Source organism: Phragmites australis, chromosome 4 (genome assembly GCF_958298935.1).
Source record: "Phragmites australis chromosome 4, lpPhrAust1.1, whole genome shotgun sequence".
Classification (NCBI taxonomy): domain Eukaryota; kingdom Viridiplantae; phylum Streptophyta; class Magnoliopsida; order Poales; family Poaceae; genus Phragmites; species Phragmites australis.
The window spans coordinates 50,016,151-50,043,023 of record NC_084924.1 but is presented as its reverse complement, the minus strand read 5'-3'; the positions used below and the strand labels follow the sequence as shown (position 1 = coordinate 50,043,023).

The 26,873-nt window shown below is 39.6% G+C and overlaps 2 protein-coding genes across 5 annotated transcripts; both read left to right on the top strand.

Annotated features, from left to right (window-relative positions):
* The first annotated feature begins 332 nt into the window (after nt 1–332).
* LOC133917158 (deSI-like protein At4g17486) lies at nt 333–3,406 on the top strand. The gene is made up of 4 exons (XM_062361159.1): nt 333–774; nt 1,507–1,794; nt 1,887–1,967; nt 2,728–3,406. Exons 1-4 carry the CDS (start codon nt 522–524, stop codon nt 2,862–2,864), a joined length of 759 nt encoding a protein of 252 aa, XP_062217143.1. The 5' UTR covers nt 333–521; the 3' UTR covers nt 2,865–3,406.
* LOC133917157 (uncharacterized) lies at nt 1,949–8,667 on the top strand. 4 transcript variants are annotated; one of them, XR_009909578.1, is made up of 13 exons: nt 3,534–3,821; nt 3,909–3,993; nt 4,403–4,454; nt 4,554–4,574; nt 4,663–4,716; nt 5,129–5,179; nt 5,472–5,534; nt 6,044–6,109; nt 6,212–6,250; nt 6,838–6,960; nt 7,802–7,894; nt 8,112–8,179; nt 8,313–8,450. XR_009909578.1 is itself a non-coding variant. In XM_062361157.1 (12 exons), exons 1-12 carry the CDS (start codon nt 3,728–3,730, stop codon nt 8,547–8,549), a joined length of 978 nt encoding a protein of 325 aa, XP_062217141.1. In that variant the 5' UTR covers nt 3,534–3,727; the 3' UTR covers nt 8,550–8,667. The 4 variants fall into 4 exon arrangements, 2 of the variants coding, with proteins under 2 accessions (XP_062217142.1, XP_062217141.1); XR_009909577.1 differs by having other exon boundaries at nt 8,045–8,179; XM_062361157.1 differs by lacking the exon at nt 8,112–8,179 and having other exon boundaries at nt 8,313–8,667.
* The last annotated feature ends 18,206 nt before the right edge of the window (nt 8,668–26,873 follow it).

The window sequence follows — 26,873 nt, the reverse complement described above, 5'->3', positions numbered from 1 at the left end:
ATTTAATGGAACAATACACAAAAGACACTAAATTTAGGATACTATCACTCTACTTTATTGATCATTGTATATAAGAGGGTAGAGTTCCTCTTATATGGACGATGAGCATGAAGGCTCATGTCCCTAACAATCTAGTTTACACGTATGTAACCTTTTTTTTAAGGATGTATGTAACCTATTACAATTAGTAGAGCAATAAGTTTGACTGAATTCTGTTTGGTCAACGACTGCAATACAAAAAGATAACACACCGTGTAATCCAGTGTACTGTACCGTACCGACCGTGTCACAGCGAGGAAGGCACGTCTGTCCTCCCAACCCAACCCAACCCAACCCATCCCATCCCCACTCAACCCCGTTGCTTTCCTCCCCGTGGGTGGCCTGCCTCCTTTCTCATCTCCTCCCTTCCCGGTGCTCCCTTCGCTGCTCAAAGGAAACAAGGCGGCGGCCGGAGTAAAGCAGGCACTGCCTCCTCAATTGATTCCTCCCTCCATCCCCAGCCCCCTGCCCAGATCTGTCTGATGCATGCGGGAGCCATGCGGATGCGAGTACTGCCGGCGTCCTGGTCCTCCTCCGCGTCCACATCCAGCGCCACCGCCACCACCACCTTAAAGCCGGACCTCCAACAAGAACAAGGCTCCTCCTCCTCCTCCAACAACAACAACAACAACAATTCCACGGCGGCGGAGGTGTACCTCAACATCTACGACATCTCCCCCCTCAACCACTACCTCTACTGGTTCGGCCTCGGCGTCTTCCACTCCGGAATCGAAGGTACCCTACCCTACCACCATTCCATCGCCATGCCTGCTCTACACTCGTTCTACTCGAGTGCACGGACTGACTGATTCGGAGATCACGGATTTCTGTCCCCTGCCCTTATTACTAGTAATAACTACTCAATTCAGACGCACAGCTGCGCCTTTGCCCATGCCTAGGTTCTCCAGCGGCAACCGAATTCGGACAATCTACATGTATTTATTTGGCCGCAAGAGCTGTGCAATGTTGCCACCGGGAATTGCTTTCTACTTTCCAATTATATGGACTCCACTGGACTTGAGCCTATGCATGGGGCGTCCAATGGATCGAGGCGAAACGGACAAACATCACTCAATGCTCGAGCCCACCTACCATGTGAACTGAATATGTTTCTTTTTTTCCTCTGGGAGAATTAAACATGTTTTTCCCCCCTTATCTAGCAATAGCACATTTGGTATTACTTGCTTCGTTTGATACTCCTTTTGAGCTACTCCAGTGCAAGGGGTTGCAAACTCCTCTGTACTTCACAACTTTTGTACCTTTTGGAGCTAAAGTAGTTCGAGCATTTTTTTTTTAATTTTCCGTGTCAGCTAAAGAAATTCACATCAAGTGTGTTCTGAGGTCTTACGCACAAGATTTTCTTCGCAAACTGCTCATACCATCATCATGTGCTGTGTTTCTTCTGTTCACAGGGCAAATATTTGTAAGTTGACTGACCATTTAACAATTCCAAATGATATTTGGCAGTGCATGGCATGGAGTATGGGTTTGGAGCCCATGAATACCCAACCAGCGGAGTCTTTGAAGTAGAACCAAAAAGCTGCCCTGGCTTTATCTTCAGACGCTCAGTGTGTGTCGGTACAACTGATATGTCCCGTTCAGAAGTCCGCACTTCCATAGAGGATCTTGCAGAGGATTATCATGGAGATACTTATCATTTGATTGTCAAGAACTGTAACCATTTTACAGCTGATGTCTGCAAGCGTTTGACTGGAAAGCCAGTTCCTGGATGGGTGAATCGACTCGCCAGATTAGGTTATTTTTTTTACAAAACCGACTCATAAGCTGTTGCTCCCTGATGATGCCAATTCTGAAATATTGCTGGCTTTACACTGTTGGAATCACAGGTTCTTTCTGCAACTGTGTATTGCCTGAAAACATCAAGGTTTCAGCAGTCAGAGATGTAACCGCACATCCTGACTTTTCTGGTACTCTCTCTCTCTCTCTCTCTCTCTCTCTCTCTCTCTCTGTGTGTGTGTGTGTGTGTGTGTGCATTGCATAAGTGAATGTATTCAATTCAATGAAGACAAATGAATTTATCTTTACTTCAGCTGGTCTTACATTTCATTGAAGATACTGAAACAACTTGGAATTTATTAAGAAATTATCTATTTTCTTTCCATCTTTGGCATAATATAATGAACCAACGAGGAATTTTAGAAAGTTATATAATTATATCTCCTCTTTTCTTGCAAGTTGAAATAGTGGAGACATTTCTCCTTTGTGGGTATAAACTCTCCAACATAAGATTTTTTGTTGTCCTGCTTCATCCATCCTGCCCTGCTCAACATGAATTTCCAATGTAAATTACTTGGCTACTCTGAATCAAATGATGCCCTGATTAGCACCGCTCTTTCATCCATATACCCTTAGATGTGGGACCAGCTATCAAGATAAAATTCTTCTATGCTAGTGAAATTGAGAACGTTGGTCTAGAGATAAGGTAATTTGAGATACAACAGTGAAACAGCCATTGTAATTCAAGACATAGCAGTGCAACAGCTGTTATATTATTCCTACTTGGTACTAGGTTTACAAGTGGTTAGACATGTTGAATCTTATTCCAGTCAATAGCGGGAAGGCTTAGTCTAGGTGTGAGGAGACTTTCTCCATATGATGCTAATGAAGTGGTTTGTAATTTGTTTTCGATGGGTCTCAGTTGTGATTAGTAAGATGCTATTGCTGCAGATGATGGGTTGGGGTCCAATGCGTCAATTATTGACGGAAGTGACGAGGATGATTTAGATCACCTTCTAACAACGCCAAACAGCGACATTGTATCTTCAAGAGACAAGACATTAACTCCTGCCAGGGATAGCTTCTAACCGACTGCCTGCATTCTCAATTGATAGTAAGCATTGCCTTTTGGGTTTTCAGCGGAGAATCAGAGGCAGGTGCTTTGGTATGATCTGCTCTGCTGTCTGCTTTGTAGACCGGGAGGGTCTGGCCTGATCAAAACTGTTAGAAGGTGGCTAGTTGGGTGTGATGATTTGATTGATTGGTGTTGCTGTTATCATCTTGTTGTAGAGATAGCGTATAATGTGATAACATTGTGTACGTAATTGTGGCGAAGGCCAAATTAACCAACATGTCATGGTTGTGCTTAATTTCGTGCATAGCATAGTGATGGGAGAGATTCTTGTCCTGAGGAGAAGATTGTCAAGTGTGTGATGTATATGCAGCAAGAAACTTTTAGCAGTGGTTGGAGAATGGTGTGGTATACCAACTGTTACTGGTTTTGGAGTAGTGGTCGTCTCGTCTGACCCTTTTTTGGCTTTGACTTTGTACGGTGATGGTGTGCAAGTGATTTGTTTTGTACAAATTAAATTAATGGAGATGGATTGCTAGCTCCCCAAATGATTTTTCAGATGTGTTTTTATTTATTTATTTTGGTTTATTGAGTGCCTGGATCCTTACTTATTCAGAATTAGCAGATGTAGCAACACGTCTCTATTCCGGGGCTCATCGTCAGGTGAGGTCGGGCCACCTCCTCGCCGTCACTGACATGTGGGCCCTCCTCCAATCCTCGTCCTGGCTTCTCCTGCTTGCTTTCCTCGCCAAGTCCGCAACAGCAAGACGACCTTGACCTCCCCTCTCAAAAAGAAAAAAACCCAGCAAGACGAGCTAGGCTACCTCACCTTGTGATTCCCCGGCCGGAACCCGGCATCATCTCACCTTGTGATTCGTGATGCGGCTCTTTTCCGCCGCCGCTGCCGCACTCCTCCTTCCCCTCCTCGCGGCGTCGGCGCAGGCCTCCGCCCTGCCCTTCATCGTCCTGCACGGTTAGTTACTCATCAAGGTCTGCTGTCCTCTTGGATTGGGTTGGACTGGATTGGATAGATTGTTGCTGATCGCAATTGAAATCGCAGGGATTGGGGACCAGTGCGCCAACCATGGCGTCGCCAAGTTCACCCAACGTCTCGCCGAATGGTCTGCCACCGACGGCTACTGCCTGTACTGTACTGCTGCTCTCTTTCTCCTCCTCTCCATGCATGCATCTTATCTCCCCTGACCCTCCCTGTGTTGTATTCTTCTTCTCTTATCCTTCCTTCAATCCTTCCTTCCTTCCTTGGCAAGACAACCATCGGCCGTTTTCTTCTTCTCATTTTATTTCTTTTCTTTTTGCGAGTTTCTTCTCATTAGCCTGCCTTTCTTTGCAAATCCTCCCTTATTCATAACCAGTGTAACTGCTTCATTAATCTGGTTGCCTTTCTCTGCACCCAAATTCCTTACTTCATAGTTATAGTGTGCTCGGAGATTGCAAAATCTTATAACCCAACTCAATTTGCAAGACTTGTTCCCACACCTCTATACCCAACTATACAACTGACTGATGTCCCTACTTTAATTTGCTTTTCCTCAGAGAAGTTGGCAGAGGAACATGGGACTCCTGGGTCATGCCTCTTCAACAACAGGTTCAAGTTCAACTACTAGTTACATGATTTCTTCTTTTCTTTCTTGTTGTTAAATATTGCTAAATTTCGCTAACACGTTTACCCATTACGTATCAACAGGCTGATATCATTTGCAAGAAGGTGATTTATCACTATGGAAATTGATGCTTTTCCTGTGCTGTTTGATGAGTTGTCAAATTTAATCGTTGCTGGAACTTTGATTTCCCAGGTAAAGGAAATGAAAGAACTCAACAACGGATATAACATAGTTGGTCTTTCTCAGGTATGTTCACATGCAGCTCTCTTGTTTATGGTCTTTGGCCTTTCCTTCCTTTTATATACACAGCCTATCTCATATTTCCTGTACTGCTACATCATGTTGTTGTCCTTTGCTGTATCATTTAAACAAACAGAACACTTGTCGGGTTTCTTTACATGCTTTTGTACCTTTTTTTTTTTGCTTTAGTTTGCACTGACAATTCGATAAATACTTTCCTAGTGCTATGATTCACTTGATTTCACAAATATATTGCAACAGAAACTAACTGCACAGACGCTTTGAAACTCTTCCTTTCTGACTGGAGAGAGGGAGAGAGTAGTTCCTTAGCTAATTGTTCATGACTACTATGTTAATTCTCGCTGTAATGTGTAGCTATTCTACTAAACCATGTCTCCTCTTTGTGTCCTATCTACAGGGGAACTTGATTGGTCGAGCAGTAGTTGAGTATTGTGATGATGGGCCACCGGTGAGTTTTCCTAAAATAGGAATAAAATGAATGCAATTCAAGTTCTATTCATTTAGCCTCCGCCATCCTAATATAGGCCAGCTGGTGGTCAGACTGTCCTGTATGCAGTTAAATTTGAAATGGCTAGCTGCACCAGGCTTTTTTCCATTCTATTTTTCTCCCCAAAAATGGGGAGTCTGGGATGGTTTGGTTGGACCTCTTTTATCATGCCTACCTTGGAATCGGGCCTCAGATATGCCTAGTATTATCAATCTTCCATGCAATAAGTTTTGAATCTGGATGCTGCTAACAGGTCAAGAATTTCATTTCGCTCGGTGGTCCTCATGCTGGTACCGCTTCAGTGCCACTTTGTGGTGTAAGTTAATCTCACTGTCTCCAAGTAATATGTAGTTTGTTGTGTCAAGTTTTCAACTAATAGTTCGACAATATACCAGCAAATTCGTCTAAGAAATAGATGGTTGAATACTCTTGCAATGAATTTGTTGCTATGACATACTCCCTCCAGTCCGAAATAAGTGTCGTTTTGGACATCAACAAGGTCTCCAAAATATAACTTTTGACTACTACTTTTTGTTGTAATATATTGATAAAATATAACAAAAGTATACTATTATGAAAGTACCTTTCAAAAAAAATTTACCCATGTCATTTTCAAGTATCCAAACTCAATACATAAAAAGTAATTTTTAGTCAAAGTTTGAAACAGTTGACTGCACGCAACCCAAAACAACACTTATTTTGGACTTGAGGGAGTATACACTTAGTAAATATTAAAGAAAATGTATTGGCTAAGACTAATTTCATTTAATATTTAAATATTCTATGTCAACTTGTATGATTGACTTGACCTCTGTTTATTTGCAGTCTGGTATTTTCTGCGTTATTGTCGATGCTCTAATTAAATTGGAGATCTACTCAGACTATGTGCAGGTTTGTAAATCTTTGCTTTAGTCAAGCTGTATGTTTGTAATGGTGAACACTTTTAAAGATTTAGAGATTTTCTGGAATAACTTGAGATATGGTGAATTACAGGCACATCTTGCACCTAGTGGTTACCTCAAAATCCCAACTGTGAGTATTGTAGTACCTTTTGCTATATCTCTGATAACGAGGAATGCACTTTCTGTTGTTTGGTTGACATGTTACTCTATTGTTGGACTTATGGACGTTGAACTTTTGAGTTGCTTCCTGTACTGGTCAGTCTACTGGTATTGTGCACTAGCATATTTACAGGCCACTCACTGTATATGCTGTTCCCAGTGAGACAGTGGTAGAGATGACTTGTGGATAACCTTGTGTTTGACTAATCAATTGCATGCACCAGTGAAGATGCTTATGAGGACTACAAAGAGTTAGCTACATAATGCACATCTGAATTAATAGTTTGGTCATTTTATTTTATAATTGATTAATTTGAGATTTTGTAACCATGTGGTAAGTGTGTTACGTTGATGTTCTATTTTTTTTCTGTTGCTGTCTGCAGAATGTTGTAAGTAGGTAAAATTATTGTGTTTGGTAGGGGTCGCAAATCTGGAGATGAAAAATCATGTACAAACACTGACTGATCGTTAATCAGATTCCTGGAAGTAAAACTGGTGCTGTGTTTGACGAGAATGTTCGGGTGAATGAAGTTTTTGTAACTCAAAACTGTTTTTCAGGATATGGCAGATTATTTGAAGAGCTGCAGGTTTCTCCCAAAACTTAACAATGAAATTCCAGGTGAAAGAAATGCTACCTACAAGGAAAGGTTCAGCAGCTTAAAGAATTTGGTACTGATCATGGTAAGCTTAAGATCGTCCAAAATTGATTTTGATTTAGTGTCCTGTGTATGAGGTGGCATGAAATGTACTTGCCGTGTTCCCTGTTTCGAGAAGTAGGCAGAGCCAATTCTATAAAGTGGATGGGCAGTGAGTACTGTTGGGTGATTGCTCTCAAATATTTGAAAGTTTCAGAATGTACTAATATTTCATAGTGCACAAAAAACAACAAAAGAATTCGAACATAGAATATGCGACGAAGGTACGCATGTGGTCTTGCGTTCTCATTTTGAAGATTCACAATGGGGACTGATTGTTGAAGTCTTATGTTTTTATACTTAACTTAGAGCTGGATACTGAAATAATTAAGCTTCCTGTTATTTATGTCTGGTTGTTTTAGCCTGACCAGCTGACCTTATTTCCATATACTGAACGTGGCTTATGTATATGCTGGTGTATCCAGATTACACTAGTATAGTTACAACAGCACTATGGACGTGTTGGTCCTTAATGCTTTTTCCTGGGAACTTTAGAATTTAAGTCTGTGAAAGCTCAAAAGGTTATTCTTGACTACTGAATCGTAAAACTAAGCAGGTTGTCCGCACATTCACCTTTGCTATTTGCTGATTAGTGACTTGTGACCTGCTCTGCCCTCTGTTAAGAGTTGAGGGAAATAGCTGACAAAATCTTTATTGTATACCAAGTTTTTTGATATGATATAGAACAAACAAGCTAGCCATAGTTCAAAGCAAAATGCAATATAATGCGACAGGACAATACTATCTGTATCATAATATCTACTATACTTAAATACTCTTAACCTATCTTGAATATGGCTAATGTTTTGTCCTTACATTTTGTGCAGTTTAAGGATGACGTGGTCTTGATACCTCGGGAAACAGCTTGGTTTGGTTACTACCCTGATGGAGCCTTTGATCCAGTCCTACCACCTCAGAAGGTAGAAAATTCTCTGGCATATGATTGAGCAACTTTACCGTTTCATTTAGTCTTTCCCAAAGGCAACGATTGATTGTTGGGACCGGACCTGGCCGTAAGTTGCTTTGGTAAGAATAAAATACTTGCTGAAAGTGTAGTTTAGCTATTGTAGGTTACGAGTTATGAGCCATAAGGCTGGAAGTTGGTGTCCTATGACAAACACTATGTTTGTAGTTTAGGCTTAAGGCTAAGAGAACCGCCAGGCAGGGGATACGGCCTTTTGAAGCATATACAGCATAGTTATAAGGTACTTTGGTTTATTTGCTATAACAAGCCCAATAAATCAGCCTGAGCGCTAGAATGACATGTGATTTGGTGAAGTTCTGAGGCGCCCCTGTGTGCTTGTGCCTTACGGTAGCAATATGTGTTTTTGTGTGCAGACAAAGCTGTATGTGGAAGACTGGATTGGCTTGAGGAGACTAGATGAAGCAGGGCGAGTTAAATTTGTCTCTGTGGCAGGGGGTCACCTGGGCATCTCCAAAGGTGACATGAAGAAATACATTGTGCCTTACCTGGCGGACAAATCATCAGAGAAGACCCTTCATACTATTGCAAGTAGGATTGTAACAGAGACAAAAGACAGCGGTGGAATAGAGAAAAATGAACTCTTGTATTGATTCTTTAGATATATGATGAAAAGATATGTCTATTAGTAAGATATTTTTTTTTAATAGATATAACTATTGTAGTTGACTAATTGATCACATGATATTTATTTTAAACATTTTTACTTGATCAATTATCTATAATGTAATTTTTTTGAAAACTCATTTAAAACCCTATGGAAAAATGTGAGAAGAAAATAATATTTTGATATGTTATTAAATCTTCTTTAAAATTTAATAGAAAAATATAAGGAGAAAATGATATAACACATATTGGTTATTGTCTTATTGTAAGCTTATATGAAAAATCTAAATAGGAAAGACTTATTTTGGTGATTTTATAGAACAATAATTATGATCTATAGATCATATTAAAATCTCCGTGAAAGCTTTTGGAAAAATAGGAGAATAATAGTGATATGTTGTTAAAATTTCTTTTAAACCTAGTGAAAAAATAAAAAGAAAAGAGGGTACAATATATATTGATTATTGTATTATTGTAAACTCATATAAGAAAATCTTTAAAAGTAAAAACGCAAAAGAGAGTTTAGAGAACAATATATATATTTTTGATACCTTCTTTAAAAACCTTGAAAGAAAAAAAAAAAAGAGATATGACTTATGATCTTATGTAAATATTACCTTATTAACAACTTTAAATGAGAAACTGTATGGGAAAAACTCATAAAATAAAATAGTCTAATATAATATGAACATGTTATTAATCAGGGATCAACTCCTCCTGTGCCTTGCAAATTTTGTAGTCGTTGCATAACAATTCCGTGAATATATTTTTGGAATGTGAAAGTTGGTATGAACTAAGTGAATAAATCAGTGAAGTTATCACATAATTTAGTTTGCAAGATTTCTATCTTCCCGTTACGAGGATAGAATAATTTATGAGCAATATGTTTGGTTATATTGCTCTTTATATAACTTGTTTGTATTTCAGCAATGCATGTAGAATTATTTTTATAGATAATTGTTGGTGATTCAATGGAACCAATACCACATGATCGTTGTATGTGGTTGATCATTCTGTGAAGTTATACACATGTATGTGATGTTTCAGAATAATAGATGAAAGTAGCCATTGGAATCGGCTTTGATGACTCCTACGAGATGGCTATACCACTATGAAATCAGTATGTGATCTAGTGTTCTAGGGATCAGTTATATAGCTAAAATTTGGATATCCCACAATGACCATATATTGATTTTTCTGATAGAAAAATCTAGATCTTTGATACTATAAAGATATATGTGGATACCTTCTTTGACTTCCGTCTAATAGCGTTGTTAGAGCCACACTCTTTAAGTTAGCAAGTTATCTACAAATGCAATATCAGGCCTGTTGCGATTTGCAAGATACATAAGTGCTTTGATGACACTAAGATATAGAACTATAGGTTCAATATCTTTTCATCGTCGACCCAATGTATGAACTGATCTTGATTCATATTTAGGGATTGAATGACCATAAGTGTTTTGATAGATATGATTTTCCAATATCATTTGGATATTGGTGAATTGATAGATAAATATTTCTGATGGAATATGCTCAAGTTATAGATTTAAGTGAAATTTGGTTTTAACCAAATCATTCATCTCAAATTCCGTCATAAGATCATTACATACTTTGTCGTATGTAAAAGGACAATGATGTCGCCTAGAAGGGGAAGGATATGCTTTTTCTAAAAAATTCGTCCTCTTTTGCCGTTGGGCTAAACTTGCAGTGAAATATAAACTAACAGATTTTTTACAAATAAAAAACCTAAATATGATACGCTTAACTAGTGTACAATCACCCTAAATAAGTGTGAAAGTTACAATTCTATATGACAAAAATTATTCAATTCTAGCAAAAGATATGCAAGAAAGCATTAATTAAAACACCCTGAAAACACTGTTAGCCAGAGTATCCGGATCAACCCGGAGTATCCAGGTTGAGAACAGATTGTACAGTATCCGGAGTCTCTGGGTTAAATCCGAAACCTTCGGGTTCTTTACAGAATGTTCTCAAAACTGAAATTAAAGTACGGCTAAAGAGTTCTAACTCAAACCAAAATGAAATCGTATGTTCCAAGTGATGATTCCAAGTAGATACACGAAGAACCTACAATCAATTTCACACGATCAAGTAGATCAAGCAATATGCACAAATATTGGGTAAGAACTCAAAAATAAAAAACCGAAGTGGAGACACAAAGATTTGTTTCCCAAAGTTCGAATTTACCACCATGAATCCTATGTCTGCATTGAGGAAACTTCAAAGAGCTGGGGTCTCTTTCAACCGCTTTTCTCGATCCACTAGCTTTATCTCTTTTCTTGAGGAGGCGAGATAGAACTTCACAAACTTTCCTGCGGCTCACCACAAGCACGGTAGCTCACCGGGCAATGTCTAGCCATCTAGGAGGCTTCAACTTCAAGAGTAACAAATACTTCACAAACTTCTTACCGATGAGCTCAAGTGCTCAATAATGAATTTTAGCTCATTTGCACTCAATCTTTCAATCTCTTAACCCAACTCACTTTTCTTCTCAAATCTCTTACTAAAATAAGTGTGAAGGAGTTCTTTTAGCTCTAAAAAATGTTCTCTTTCATGCTCTTATAGCATCTCCAAAGGATGGGGATGAGGGGGTATAAATACCTAACCCCTAAAAACTAGCCGTTACAACACTTATTTGTACTGACCCGGAATCTCCGGATCAATCCGGAGTATCCAAAGTAAACCAAAAAGGCCCTAACATACCACTCGACTCGGAACCTCACCCGGAGACTCCAGACAACCCGGAGTATCCGAGTTCAGCACAGCTGACCCCTAAAAAATGGCGATAATTTTTTATCCTAAAGTCCGATTTTGATGATTTTAGACTCTATAGAAAACTTATTCAGAGTGCTACACATCCCAACTGAATTCATGATCTCAAACATGTTTGATAAAATTAGGAACACTCCAAAACCCAATTCGAATACTTCCACACTTTTCGTTCTAGATTTCTAAAAAGAACTCTCACTTGGGTTTGGTTAGAAACTCTTGAGCACTAAGACATGACAATTAGCTTTACATTGTATCCCTCTTAATAGTGCGGCATACCTATACTCAAATTCAAATGTAAAATTTGTTTGAACCAATTTGAGTCTTTGAATACCTTCAAGTACCGCTTCTTTCTTTCAAAACTTGAGGGTTGCCAACTTACATATAATCTTTACTCTATTTCTTCTTGATTCTTCATATGATTGATATGAATCATTCATAGCTTTCCATGGCATCACATGGTCTATTGGCGCAAAGCCTTCACTCGCTCTTCACCATCACCTTGGTCCTTCGACGCCTAGCCATTTGCTTGCCCTTCACCACAGATAGTCCATCGCAGCTGAGTCTTGCTTGCCCTTCACCTTCTTGCTATAGAAAACCACTTTGTATTTGACATATTTAAGAAATTTACTTTATCAAATATGGAGTCCAGTCTTGTTCTTCACTCTTAACATATATGATTTCAATTCAACTTATGCCTTCTTATAGATCCTAACCCCAACTCACTCTCAAGTACCAAGCACATCGGTTAGTCTATAAAACTTAATTGATAATTTCATACCTTTAGTTACTTGATCTCCAAATGTAACTTAACCTTCATGCTTCAAGCTTCTTCTTTGAGCTTTTCCTTCTTCTCATGAGCATCACTAAGATCTCAATGACTTTGATGCAATTCTTTAAACTCATAGCATTTCTCAATGAATCCATGCTTCATTACCTATGCATCTCCTATGGAATAAACTAATAACAATTCTCTACATAATTTTTAGTCTATAGATATTTTTATTAACTTACCCGAGCGTCACTTAGAGCTCATTCATCTTGATGCATATCCCTTATCCATGTATCACATATGGAAGAGCCTACTAACAATTCTCACCATCATTATTAGTTTATAGGTATTGTCATTAATTACTAAAACCACACATAAGGGATAGATACACTTTCAGTGTGTGATTTGGAGATGATACAAAATCTAATTGGTATTTCATTATAAACACATGTATGCAATCGTTGTGGTTGGAGTAACCCTTTTATGGAAGGAACTGATTTAGTCAGTTGTACGATAATCAACTTAACTGCTTGAAGTCATAGAATGACTTTAAGCTGTACACAATTTATATTGCGATTTGTATTTAGATTCAGAATACGAAGTCCATTAGGGACTTATATGTTTGAATCTATCCAATTCATTTGATCTGACAATGATATTGAATATGGGAACATACTTTCCACACATACCATGGTGTATCTAGCATATTAATTGATGCGGGTCTCTACTTGAACCCTTGTGCTACAAGCTTCACTACTTCACTACTTTATGGAATGATAATCCATTAGTGTGTTGTTGAGCGAAAGCAATTATCCTTAATTACCACCTTTGGTTTGACCAATTTGAGTGCTGAAGCACTTTGCGTAGGACTTTTGGTCAGAATCCAATTGAAGGTGTATGGCCATTTTGAGGAGAAATTTATGTCGATAATTTGTAGTCTTTAGTATTATTTGATTCTATGGAATTACTATAGTTTGTGGAAATATTATCCCATTTAACTCCGTGTATTTCCCAAAACAAATGGAGTTAGGGTGTTCAAATGACCCAACGTCTGAATTTGTGTACACATTTGTGCCGAGCATTTGGATGCTGAACATCCATAGGCGTTTGGATAGTGAATATCCATAAGGTGTCTATCAACTTGATGTTGATTTACATTTACTGTATTGGAGGAGAGATTCTTCTGTTTTTGTGGTAGCTTGCAAGAGGCTTATCCTTTGTGATTGTACTTCTCCCCCTCTTATTTAGATTTAGGAGTTGAGTAGTTTTGTTTAATACATCCACTCTCTCCGGCATATTCCTAGTAGGAATATAGGATTTGATGACACCTTTGTTGTCAGTAAATGCATCTTGGCAGGTTATTTGTAATATGTTGTAAATACAAGATGTTTTGAATAAGGATTTAGATATCAGGTACGTGGATATGAGGACTAAATGTGAATGTGTATGACGTTCTCTTATGATTTTTGGCATTCTTTATGGTATTAATCTCCCTCTAATGCCAGAAATTGTCCTAAAATGTTATGAGTATATGAGCAATGAATATGTCCCATGTAAGGGACTCGATGTATTATATGATTGAGGGATAATTATATCTCATATGGATCCCCAATGCCCTTTGATGTATGTTGTACAATGGTGATATTAGTACGTGCAGAATGTAATTGATTCGCAGATGGGAAATACTTAGCCGGGGACAAATTTTCACGTATTAACTACAACGTAAGGAGTCATATGATTGTAGTTGAATGAATTTGGTTTAATGATATGGTGTGTAAAGCCGTATGCTACCAACAAGATGTTAGCAAATTGCAATTCTATAGTTGGTTATGCAAATGAATTGATTCTCTTGATGAGATATTCAGCTAGGCCATTACGAATGTGCACATAGGGTACTTCATGCAATAATACCTAAAGCCAAACAATAATTGAATGCATGTTAAGGAATGGTATTATCCATGTGAGTGGAATTGATCCTGCATCCAGTATAATTTACTCTAATTTTAATTATGTGAGCAATAAGTTTGGCATAATTGTGGTGTCTTATGTATAAGGACACATATGTGACTATTTTATAGATGCATTAATCAGTATTATAGAATACCTAGATGGTCTATAATATTACTGAATAGAGCCACATATATGTTCTTGAACGTGTTAAAAAAAATTAGGTGGCACATTTCGAATTTTAAGATAAGAGGTCCTTAAAATTAAGTTCCCTACTGCACATATGGTGCACAAAAATATGAAGATTTTAGGAATATTGTGATCAATAGAATTGTTAATAATTTTTTTTATCATCCTCTAAGGTAGAGTGATCAAGGCAATCATGTCAAGTGTTGATTTAATCAAGATAGAAAAATTATTTTGTACGTAATATATGATACGAGATTTGATGTATGTATAATACAATCCATATGATATTTTGGGAAGATTGTCATATCCGTTATTTTGATTAAGAGGAGAAATTTCTCTTTGTTGTCATCATAGGTTTCAATATGAAAACCATTCAAACGGATATCTCTATAACTTAATAAGGTACGAGTTAAATCGGGATACAATAGAGTATCAACGATTATGACTTGTATACCTATAGGGAGCAGTAATTATGGCACGATCAGAGCCAATAATCACTACATCGTTTCTAGTGATTATCAAAATATTTTATTATCTATCAGTAAGAGTTTATAAATATTTTAATTTCTCTAGGTATAGAATTTGTGGTATAGTTGTCCACAAGGCACATTTTTTTCATCGGATTGATTCCCGTAGAAATCTATATATAGAATCGAAGAATTTGATAAAATTCTTTAGCATATATATATATATATAAATATAATATACTTTATTGTAGTATCATAGTGCTTATATAATATTGTATTACAGCATTTAATGAGACGTAGATAATATGGTATCTAAGGAATTAGGAGACTAGTTAAGATCTCCAAACATGTCATGCAAAGCAAATTTAACAAACATGTTTTCCGTGCTCATAGGTTCTTCTAGTTACAGAAGAGTCTGATTGTTACTTGGTTCTTGTAGAAATTGTTGTGAACAACTAGCCTCCTTAATAGAGTCAGTTTGAAGGTTAAAGTGTGCTTAAAATCTTTATCCTTGAGCAGGTCGGTTACGTCCCATGGATTGTAAAAACAGATTAATATCTCAGGTTACGGTGTTTCTTAGTAGAGTACTTGTAGCATTCACACTTGCAACAAACAATAGATTTGTCAATTTTGGGTCCAGAAATGTCTTTTTCCTGATCCGGTGCATATGTCTTCTGATTTTTGTTGTGTTTTTATTTACCATTAAAGTTTTTTGATAGCGTCTAAAATTGTCATCGAACAAATTGATATTCTGGATATTAGTATGTACTTCAGGTAAATGAGCAGCGCTAATTAGACACTAATGATGATTCTTTAGAAGGAGTTTATCATGTTTTTCGGTCTGAAGTAATACATGGATTAAATTAGAATAAACTTGGTATTCTTGCATGGTATTGTTACTGTAAGATCCTATCTGTGGGAAGCATAATAGATAAAGTTTTGTTTATCTTTTCCGCATTTGTAAGTTCTTTTTTTCGTAAAAAAATAAACATAATTTTGAGCAGATTTTATGAACAGCATGAATGTAATATCTAACAGACTTAAAGTCCTGGAGTCGGAGATGTGTCAATTCATAACATGTATCGGATAGAATGATTGCCTATTGTTGGTCATATCTGGTTTTGAGAGCAAGTTATAGAGTGCTCAGATTTTTTTTCCATAAGATACTCATATTTGAGATCTAGATGGATATTGTGCCTTATTATGTATAAATCTCCACATTTTATTTGATCCGGTAGCGGTGGATCTCTTGCTTAGGGAGATTTGGAGTGCCGCTACTATTCCGCGGGATGCAAGACTGATCTTAACTTAGAAATGGCTCTCTCACAAAGAAATTTCTTCATCATCTTCCTCTTCATTATCACTCTCTTCATGATCATTTTTATCTCTTGATGATTAAGCCTTGAATGCAATATTTTTCTTCTTTGCATCAATAGTATTATCATGAAGATCTTTTTGTGACTTTTTGAAAATTTCATGAGTGAGAATTTCACTTAAGATTTTCATTGGAGTTATATCCTTCAAATTTGACCTCACAAGCAAAGTCACAATAGTGTCATATTTGTTATGCAAAGCTCTAAAAAATTTATGAGAGAAATTAACATCGAAAACATCCATACCAAGCCCCTTGAGCTTATTTATTTTGTTGTTTAAATGATTGAATATTTCTTCAATACTTTCATTTGGCGACATAGTAAATTTCTCAAGTTTACCTTTATTTACAAAAAGATTTGCATCCTTAATCATGGTTGTGCTTTCATGAATTTTTTGAGCCTTTTTTAAATTTTATGAGCGGTCTCAAGTTTGCAAATGTGATTAAACTCACTAAGATCTAAAGTACTATAAAGAATATTCATAGCTTGAGAATTTGCAAGAGAATTATCCATATCTTCAACAGTAAGATTAGTAGGATCAAGAGTTACTTGATCCTTATCCACTATGTCTCATAATTTATCGCTCATAGACTTAAGATAGATAGTCATTCTAACCTTCCAATAGGCATAGTTTGACCCGTCAAAAAGTGGAGGCTTTCCCACATTGACATAAGCGTCACTAGCCATAATTCTACTCTGGGATGGTTAAATCCGCTATAAAAAGGAGTCTTATGCTCTGATACCACTTGTAGGATCTAGGATATCGACTAGATGGAGTGAATAGACGGTTTTTAAAACTAATTTCTAATCGATCAGCAGAACTTATGGAAACAAACTAAAGATCACTAGAGTAATATGAAAACAACTAAGAGCTATGTCAAGGTTTGCAATCCTAGGGTGACATGTAACAATTTATATTCTAAAAAGATAAATTGCATAAAGTAAATTGCTCAAAGGATGACACACGAAATTTATCCTGTGGTATCGGTGATTAGCTGATCACCTCTAATCCATGTTGAGGTGATTTCAAGCTTCTAAGCACTTCTCTACCAAGTATTCAATTCTCACATGAGAAATGGCTCACACTGAGCAACTTGATCTTAAATCGGAATAGAATAAGAACTACTCAATACCTCGATTCCACTAGAGTAGCACTTAGCCTCTCTGGCATGGCATGCTCAAAGCCTCTCACAATCACCGCAGTGGCTCATTCACAATCTTCTTTAAAGGGCTCTGTCAGGACCCCGAACCTGGGTTCCCCTATGCCTCCTGTATCAGTCCCTGGATCAAGTAGCTGATACGTACAGAATTCAACATAATGATATCAAATACATACTTCGAATACAAATAAGTAAAATAAATACCTGAAAAGTGAAAAAATGATCTGGTGTACAAGAATCCACAGCAGACCAGCCATGCAGAAGAGCCTACAGCACAGCAGAGCGAAACGACGATGCAGCCCAATGCCACAGGCAACTCAGGTGCGGACGCAACCTTAGACTTCTTCTCTTTGACTTTATCTGTTTAAGTCTGATCTCCAACTCAACAATCTGAAAGCAACAAGACTGAGTACGGAAGGTACTCAACAAGTCCTATACTATTTCAAGGGGTTAATAGAGGCATAATGGATAATTCAAGGATAAGGCTTTACAGCATAGTTTTAAGCGTAAAGTAGGTTTTATGCAGGTATCCAGTTATATTCTCCACTGTTATCCTTTTAAAATAAATATAACAAAGATTTTGAAAACAACTGTAGGCATCTTCTGTTGGTACTGAGTATCACCTCAAGTCCCTAACATATGAGAAGGTGACCTGGTAGCAAAGCTGTCAAAAGAGTTTTAAAACCAGAACTAGGGTAACAAGTTATATCTGGGGGTTTTCGGTCCTGGGAGGGGCTATACCTCACTCCGTTGTCCCTTTTATCACATCTGGTGTACCTCTAGTACCACACAGCTTCTGACGGATCGAGCCAGGAACCTCATCACACGGACATCTAGTCCACACACTCACTCATCAATACACACGCACCCAGAGTCTAGTCATCAGGGTTACTGCTTTCGCATGTCCATGATCATGGACATGGCTACTGGAATAGGTTTAGACTCTGCAAAGGTTGTACAACTTTACTCATGCGATATGCTCAGCCTCCAACCGTTGCAAGCGGATAAGCAAATCATACCGAGACCCTTCAAACACCTTTCCTGCCGAGCTTTTCCACGAGACACCCCAAGTACTAGAGACCATGTTCAAAATACCAGATTGGCTATACCATCTCTTGAAATATTCAACAAAGGGCCAGATGGACACTTGGTTTCTCGCTGCTCCCTAGACACCTAGTATGATGCCTAGCCCAGTCTCGTGAAAGAAAAGTCAAGTCCTGCCCATTTAGGATGCATGGTTGCACGGGGGTGGCTAAGCATGATGGCGCAATGACTCGGTCCTTAATCGGCCAGAGCAGGTATCTTCTGGCAATGAACACCACAAAGGTGACTCAATCCCCCAGGAGCATCCTCATCCGGAGTACTAGTCCACCTGCCCCCGGCAAAACAGTTTTCACCTATTTTTACACATCTCTCACCATATCCCACATGATGTCAAAGATTTCACAGCCATCACAGAATTCATAACCATCAAGGATTCATGCTATATGAGTTAACATTGATAACAGTAAATCTTATCTTCGAGGAGAAGTGTTTTAAAAGCGACGTCTTCGAGGAGACGTATTCCATCCTAAGCATGCTAGATATCAAGGCGTCATCCATCGTTAATATATTTTAACAACAGGTATTCCTAGGGTGATATGTATTCTGGATGATGACTTGTAAGGCATGGCAGTGTTGATAGGATTAACTACTACAAGTAGTTTGAAAGAAAACGTAATATATATAGCACATGTGATAATAAGTCCGGTTTTAGTTGATCATGTATATTATTTGAAAACCATAGGTTTAGTATGATCAAGGAGATAGGACTTGCCTTCCTGAAGGGTCAATTCACGATTGGTTTTGTTGCTTGAGTCATCCGGGGTTCTTCTTCATCGTTGGACCTTGCCTTCAATTCCTTCCTCACGCCCTTGCTTAGAACCTTGACTTCGAGTCTACGCATATTAACGACAAAAAGCGCACAACGACTAAGCAAATGAACACCAGAATAAAACCAAGAAATACCAAAACGGAAGAAAAACAACCGAGGAAAAACAACGAAAGCTAAACCTAGCGGAAGACGATCAGCAACTCTAAGCAATACAAAGCTAATACACAGAGAATAACAGGATCATCTAGCGAAGCTAGGTTAAGCTATTAACCTAGTTATTTTATCAACTTAAGAGAAAACCTAAACAAATCACGATTAACTAGGTGAATGCTTATTAGATTAACTGCTGGGAGGCGACAGCTAGAGATTCTACGTGGAGATTCTACGTGGAGGTGAGTGCACGTGTACAGGCATGAATGTATGCTCACATACATATAGACATAGGAGATTATATGTGCTTAAGTGTTGGATTAAACATTCTAATCTATAGCACTAAATATGGTCATTTAGTAATTAATCTTAATTACCTAGTGTTGTTTAATTTCCACATAATTTAAGCTATATACTTATTGCTATCATAAAAGCATGCATGTAATTAATTAATTAGATTAATCTATTCTTTTAATCTAATTAATTAATTACTAAAATAGTATTCAATTAATTAATTACCAATGTTAAAGTATTCTATCATATTCTATTAACATGTATTTATTTATTTAACCGCTACACTGGTTAACTTATCATTAAGTATACTAAGATTAATCATATAGCTTAACGCATGAAATAACGATCCACTCCAATTAAAATAAAAGCAGTCTTTAGTTTATTTAAAAACCATTCTTTAATTAACATAAGCAATTTATACGTGATTATATCCTAATCATATTTATGGAATTATCTAACTCACCTTATTTATTAAAAGACAGAATCTAAATCTAGATTAAACGCCGCGACACGAAATAATTATTGAACGAGAAAATTAAATAAGCTCCAAAAATTACAATATTTGGCATGGAGATATATTACGATTTTAGAGGAATATCAGCGAAAGAATCGCCTAAATTGGAGTTGAAACAGAGGAGTTATGATGCTCGAAAGATTTGCCGGAATGGAACTTCAAGAAATTGGAAAAGTCTACTACTTGGCAAACTTGGTCCACGAGACTTGAACCGAGGGCTTGTGAGTGGAGTTCACCGTGGACTGAAGCCGTGGGCCGGGGTGAGCTGTGAGGTGGACTTAGCACGTGGCTTTTGTGGACCGGTTCCGACTAAGAGGAACAGTCCACTATGGACCCGGGTTAGTGGACTGGCCGGACCGGCCCGGGGCCCACCTGTCAGTGTGTGGCCAAGAGTAAGGGAGGGGGGCTTGCTTCACAGGTGGCTCACGGTTGGCTCACCAAGACAGCAGAGGACAAGGAGGGACACCAGGAGATGGTGGCGGCGCCGGTGAAAAGGGAGGTCGACCGGGAAGAAGTCCAGCTAAGGGAGAGGCCACCCGGAGAGGATGGGGCTCACCGGAGAGGGAGAGAGCAGAGTGGAGGGGGCTCAGCGTGAGGGAGAGCGCCGGAGGGAAGGAGGTGGCGAGAGCGGCGCAAGAGAAGGCGGCACCAGGAGAGGTGAAGACCAGAGGAAGGGAGCTAGCCGGAGGGAAGTGGCCGGACGGGGAAGAAAGGGGCCGGCGACGGCTCGGATTAAGGCGGCCGGGCCTCACCGGGGAGAAGGGGCGTCAGAGAGACAATAGTGGTGCACAGAATAGAGGGAGGGAGCCTACGGAGATGGCTCTACGACAGCACACTCGCGGAACAGCGCGCGGGACAGCGAAGGGCGCGGCGGTGCCGGAGTTTGCGCACGGCCGAGCGAGAGGTGGAGCGGCGGCGAGACAGGGCAGAGCTCTGTCTGGCGGCGCGGTGTGGGCCGAGCGGCAGGCGCAGAGCGTGCGGCTGGCGCAACGTAGCACGGGGAGGAGGAAGGGAGCGCGGAGGGAGGCTCACCGGTGACGGAGGGAAGGCTAGGGCGGCAGCGCAACGCAATGCACACGGGTCAGCGGCGCGGCAGTAGCCGCCATGATGACGACGGCTGTGAGCAGCGACCTTGTACCGTGGCAGAGCTCGGCTCAGCGGCTCGACGATGCGGAGGATAGTGCCCGGGCCAGCTGCACGGCAGTTGAAGGTTGGTGACATGCGTGCCAGCGGCGATGTGGCACGCGCGGCTGCGAAGGGCACAACGACACTGTTGCTTGTGTGTTTGTGATGCTTTCCGGGGGTGTTCGGTGTTGCTCATTTGTATGCGAAGCGAGAGAAGGAGCAGAGGATGTGGAGCTCTGTGTTTGTGTGTTGTGCTTGTGCGTATGTATGCATGTATGTGTGTGGAGGCTTGCAAGGAGAGGAGAGCTGAGGAGGGTGCCAGTGCTGCTGTTGCTGTGTTTGAGCTGCTGAATATGGCGTGTGGGAGATCTTTTGCATGTGGAGGAAGAGAGGATGAAGCAAGGTTGGATTTTACTGGTGGTGAAAAGATCAGGGCATAGCATGGGCACAGCGAGGTGGCTGGTGTAGATGAGAGAATAGAGAAAGAGATGTGAGAGAGAAGGATAGAAGAGAGAGAGTGTGAGATTTTTGTGAAATGGAAGTGTGATAATTCAATATATGTATTTGAATTGAGATATATGATGATTGAATGAATGTACCCAAATTTTGAATTCGAATACGTGATGATTCAATTGAATTGGATTGGATTTGAAATTGGATTATTCAAAGGAATGTATTTGAATATGAAATCAAATGTATGATGATTCAATGAATGACTTGAAATTGTAATTGGATTTGTAATGATTCAAATTGAATGGTTTGAATTGAATTGGAATGAACGAATCAATGAATGACTTGGATTCGAATTGATTTAGAACAAGGGTTTAAATTAGAAATTGAAAGTACCTTAGAATGAGAATTCGAGTTAAGAGATTCGAACTCGAATTTAGAAATTGAATCGAATGGAAATGAACTCGATTGAATTGGCGAAGCGATTGAACTGGAAAGTATTCGAATATAACTCGAATGATTCGAATTGCATTTCAACACGAAATCGACGAATTCGGCAAAGATTTAATTTAAACCGGATTTGAGATATTTGAGATTAAATTCAAATAGGAGTATTTGAATTCAGATTTGAATTTGGATTCGAGATAGGATTTGATTCTAAATAAGCTTATTTGAATTAGGATTTGGATTCGATTGAGTTTCAGATGAAAGAATCTAAGAAATAGATTTGAATTTGAGAGAGGTTAAATTCCAATCTTCACTCAAAGAACCATAAAAACAATTAAACCAAAATGCATATGATCAATTCAATGCAATAATTTATTTAGAAATTAATTTAGTGCTCGTTGGAATACTTAGCCAAAATAATATATTTGAATACATACATACAAGTATATACATATTCAAATATATATTCCCTTGATTTTATACTAGTTAAATAATTAGAAAAAGTTTTAATTTAGATCGAATTTTGCTATTTTCTAAAATGCTAAAACTTAGGGTGTTACAGGCTCAATAATGCAACAATCTCCAAGCCGTCTAGGAGACGGCAACCTCCAAGGGTAACAAAGTCGATGACGCTTGCTTGAAGGATCACTGGTGCCCCAATGCTGAAACTCTTACAAGTTATGCACGAGATGCTCTCACACTCTCAAAAATGCAACCACTAAGCAAAGATAGGGAGAGGAGGAAGGCAAGAGCTCTAATGAGTTGTAGTGAAGTGCTAGAGCCATTCCTTAAACCAGCCAAGCTCTTATTTATAGCCCACACTCAAGAATATGGCCGTTGATATTAATTTGACACCTCTACGCACTGGACGGTCAGATCGTAGCTCAATCGACGGTTGGACCGCCGTAAATACAACGGCTACAAAAGGCATGATGATGACTTTAACACACGTCTGGCGGTCAGACTGTGACCCCTCATAGTCAGACCGCGAGCAGGGAACAAAGTGTCAAAACTCTCTGTTCCCAGCGTGGTCAGACCGGCCATACCGGTGGTATGACCGCCAGCCAGACCAGAGGGTCTGAAACCCTCTATTCATTTGGCGGTCAAACCAACACACTCTTTGGTCAGACTAGAACTGAGTTCTACTAAGCATCGACCAAGTTTATATAGTGGTCAGATTGGCCTCTCTGGTGATCAGAGCGCCACAAGTCAGAAAAATCCCAAAGATAGCCTTTCCTTGGTTTCTCCCAAACTGAATTTCTCACTCTATATAAAATACAAGTTTGAGAAATTGTGGCACTATAGATATCTCAAGTAAACGCACATCAATCCTTCTTAATAGTACGGCACTCATCCTATTAATCTGTTCAATTTCTCTTCTCTAATCTCCTTTGACCGACAAAAGAAAATGCCATACAATTATACATTTGCCTTGAGCTAGCCATTTTCATATTTTTCACTCATGCTGTCGGTGGATGAACACCACGAACAAGGATCCTGAGGGATTCCCTTCGAGATTCGGCCGGGGGGCTGGTCCTGGAACTACCTCGTACGTGGGGTTAATACGTGTGGATCATCGTCAGCTAGTAGAAATGAATGCACCAAGGATTTAGATAGGTTCAGGCCGTATGGAGGCGTAATACCCTACTCATGTGTGTTATGTATCTTATCAATGCTCTTCGGATGTCTCTAGCTCGATCTGTTTTTTGCCCCCTTCGATCTGTGTTACATGGTGTGACCATTATTGGTCTACAGTTGATGTTACAGAGGGTTAAAAAAATATCCCTCGGATGGTTCCATTGGTCTTCGCGTTCCAGCTATAGCAGACGCAAGGGCGCCTACCGGCCAGCCTCTGAGTACTCTCTCATGCCCGTTTGGGCAGAGTAGGTCTGACGCGGTCCGATGTGATAGGGCGATAAGCCTCGTGCCCATCAGAGATATCTTCAAACCGTATCCCTTCATGGGCCCCACGAGGGGACATTCAATGGGACCCGCCGTATTAATTGTGCCCACGCCTTCCTGCCAGGCGGTGGCAGGGACTGGCGTATTAAGTACGGTAGGCGTGGGGGAAAATGGTTGGATGTGACCGTCCACGCTCCCCATTAAATACGGCATCGGGCCTCCCACTGACCGACACCTCATCGTGGAGTCTCTACGGAGTCCACCGGCATGGGGCTTGATGGGTGCTCGGGGCTCTCTGGGTACTCAGGGACCAACTGTTCTTGGCCCCGAGCACCCACTCCCGGACCTTGCTTCCCTCGGGTCCTCGGGACTCTTTGGGTACTTAGGGACCAACTGTTCTTGACCCCGAGCACCCACTTCCGAACCTTACTTTCCTCGGGTCCTCGGGGCTCTCTGGGTACTCGGGGGCCACCTATCATTGACCCTGAGCACCCACTCCCGGACATTACTTTCCTCGGGTCCTCGAGGCTCTCTGGGTACTCGGGGGCCACCGGTCATTGACCCCGAGCACCCGCCCCCGGACCTTGCTTTCTTCGGGCCCTCGGGGAGGTGGTCCCCGAGGGAAGGCGCCATGTGGCATCGTGCTGTCCTGGCCTCGGGACTTGGGAACCCCTGGATGACATAACACCGACATATGCATCTTCGAGCTCCGCAACATCTTTGTGACTGACCTTTTCATAACTCATTCAAACATGTTAGTCCACAAAGACATATTTTCATTAATTACCAAAACACGAATTAAGGGCCTAAATACTTCAACTGTTCATCGCAACCTTGCCAATTTGACCTCCTCCCTTCCTCGTGCATGATGAGATCCGCACGCATGGCAGTGGTACCCAAGGTCATCGCGCGGGGAGGGGGTTGGTGTATGGTGGTTGGCGACTTGACCAATGGCAGCAATGGGGTGGCGGAATGGATGTGTGGCTCTGTCTGTTTGTGTTGCCTCGTTTGGCCACAACGGTGCAACCGACATTGTGGAAAGGGTTAGGCTGGTTGTGCCGGCTTGCCACACATTTGAGGTGTGATGTGGTACCAACCTTGGGAGAAATCCCTCGATATGTGTCCAATCAGATCAGACAATGATTGCACTCATGGGCGCCATTCCCCTCCTTAGAGGCGTCGTTTGGGATAATGGCATCATCCCTATGCAGGGCCCTATGACATATCTAGGGTGAAAACTCTTGATTTGGTTACGAGTAGATCAGGCGACATCGTCATATTAATGTCACTTCCCTCCTTGGAGGTGTCGTTGCAGATAAATGGATCTCCATCTCTTTTTTACTACGACAGCCGGAGGACTAAATCATTAACCTTGCATGTATAGTATTTATATAGATTTTCCTAATATTTTGGTTCTATTTTAAGTGATTTACTCACTCATAGTCACTTAGATTTCCTTGAATATGATACATTTACAAACTTTTAGGTATCATAAAGAATTGATAAGGTGTGTATTTTTTTTTCCTGGGTTAGCTTACATGAACTAATTAGTGAAATTGGTTTTGTAACTCTAAAGTAGTTGAGATAGCAACAGGTTAAGTAAAATTCTAATATGTGGATTAGCACTTTGGTAAATTGAAACGTCATTTATGGTCGTTTTTAGTTACCACTTTTAACTTTTCTCTCTTTAAGTCTGCAAGCTGTGAGGAGGTTGATCCTGAAGACGTTTCAAATTTAGTCAAGTACGAATTTCAGCTTGAGCTGCTTTGACTTTTTGATGCATGATTGACAGCTGAAACAACATTCACTTAGCAAAAAGTTATCTGATTGGCAGCGTAAAAGACTTGGTATGATCTTAATCAGTTTGATTATCTTCTTTTCAAGAAATTATTGCGTATTATTTGTCTTCCTCCTATTTAACCCAAATTTTCTCTTAGGTTTTGGATGCCTCTATACGAGAAGAAATCAATTGCATTAACCTGAAATACACCAAGTTTAAATACCTGCAACTCAACACTTGGTGTTGATGGTTTAATTGAAATATGCTATTACTTTTTTTTTTCTCCTACTATATTATCTATAAGAGATTAGTACTTATTTCTGGACTTCTATAGTAGCAGTGTGCACAAAACAATTCTTTGACCGATGTGAGCATTTCTGCCTTATTTTATCAAGCATATTTTTGTTTACACTTAATTATTTGTGTGATCAAGCTCAGGACTGGATTATATGTAGTATCTTTGTTACACTTGTTTTTTTGTGTGATCAATTCCATTGAATCTGAAAAAGGAAGACTCAAAAAGATATGTTATAACTGTGTGTGATCAATTCCATGCCATTATCAAGAGGTTGAGTCCAGGTGTATATCAAAGTCAGTGATATTCATATGATATGGCCAACCCAGGCTGTTTTAGTAAGATCTACAGGTGCTATTAGATTTAAGTATGGTTTTTCACATTTGAACTAGTACATTATTAGTTTGGGATAGGATTATATTGGACAATAAATAAAACACACGTGTCTTTTTTTGGATGGTTTATGGCTTTACACCATTTAAAGTAGCATGGCTTTATCATGTTTATCGCATATGCTGACAGGGGCTCATCAACTCATAGGGAGCCTACACCGTAGCTGTAACCCTTTGACTGAGTTTCTGAATATGGGCTCATAATGTTTCTTTTTTAAAAGAAGAACACAAATCTTTTTTATATTGAAATGAAGGGCACAAAACTTTTTAGTGATTTCTTACTCCTGCTTAATTATTTGATCCTTGACTTTGTTTACAAATCCCATATTTCTGGGAGGTGACTATTATGGCGACAACATGTGATATGTTGTTATCGCAACTCAGAGGT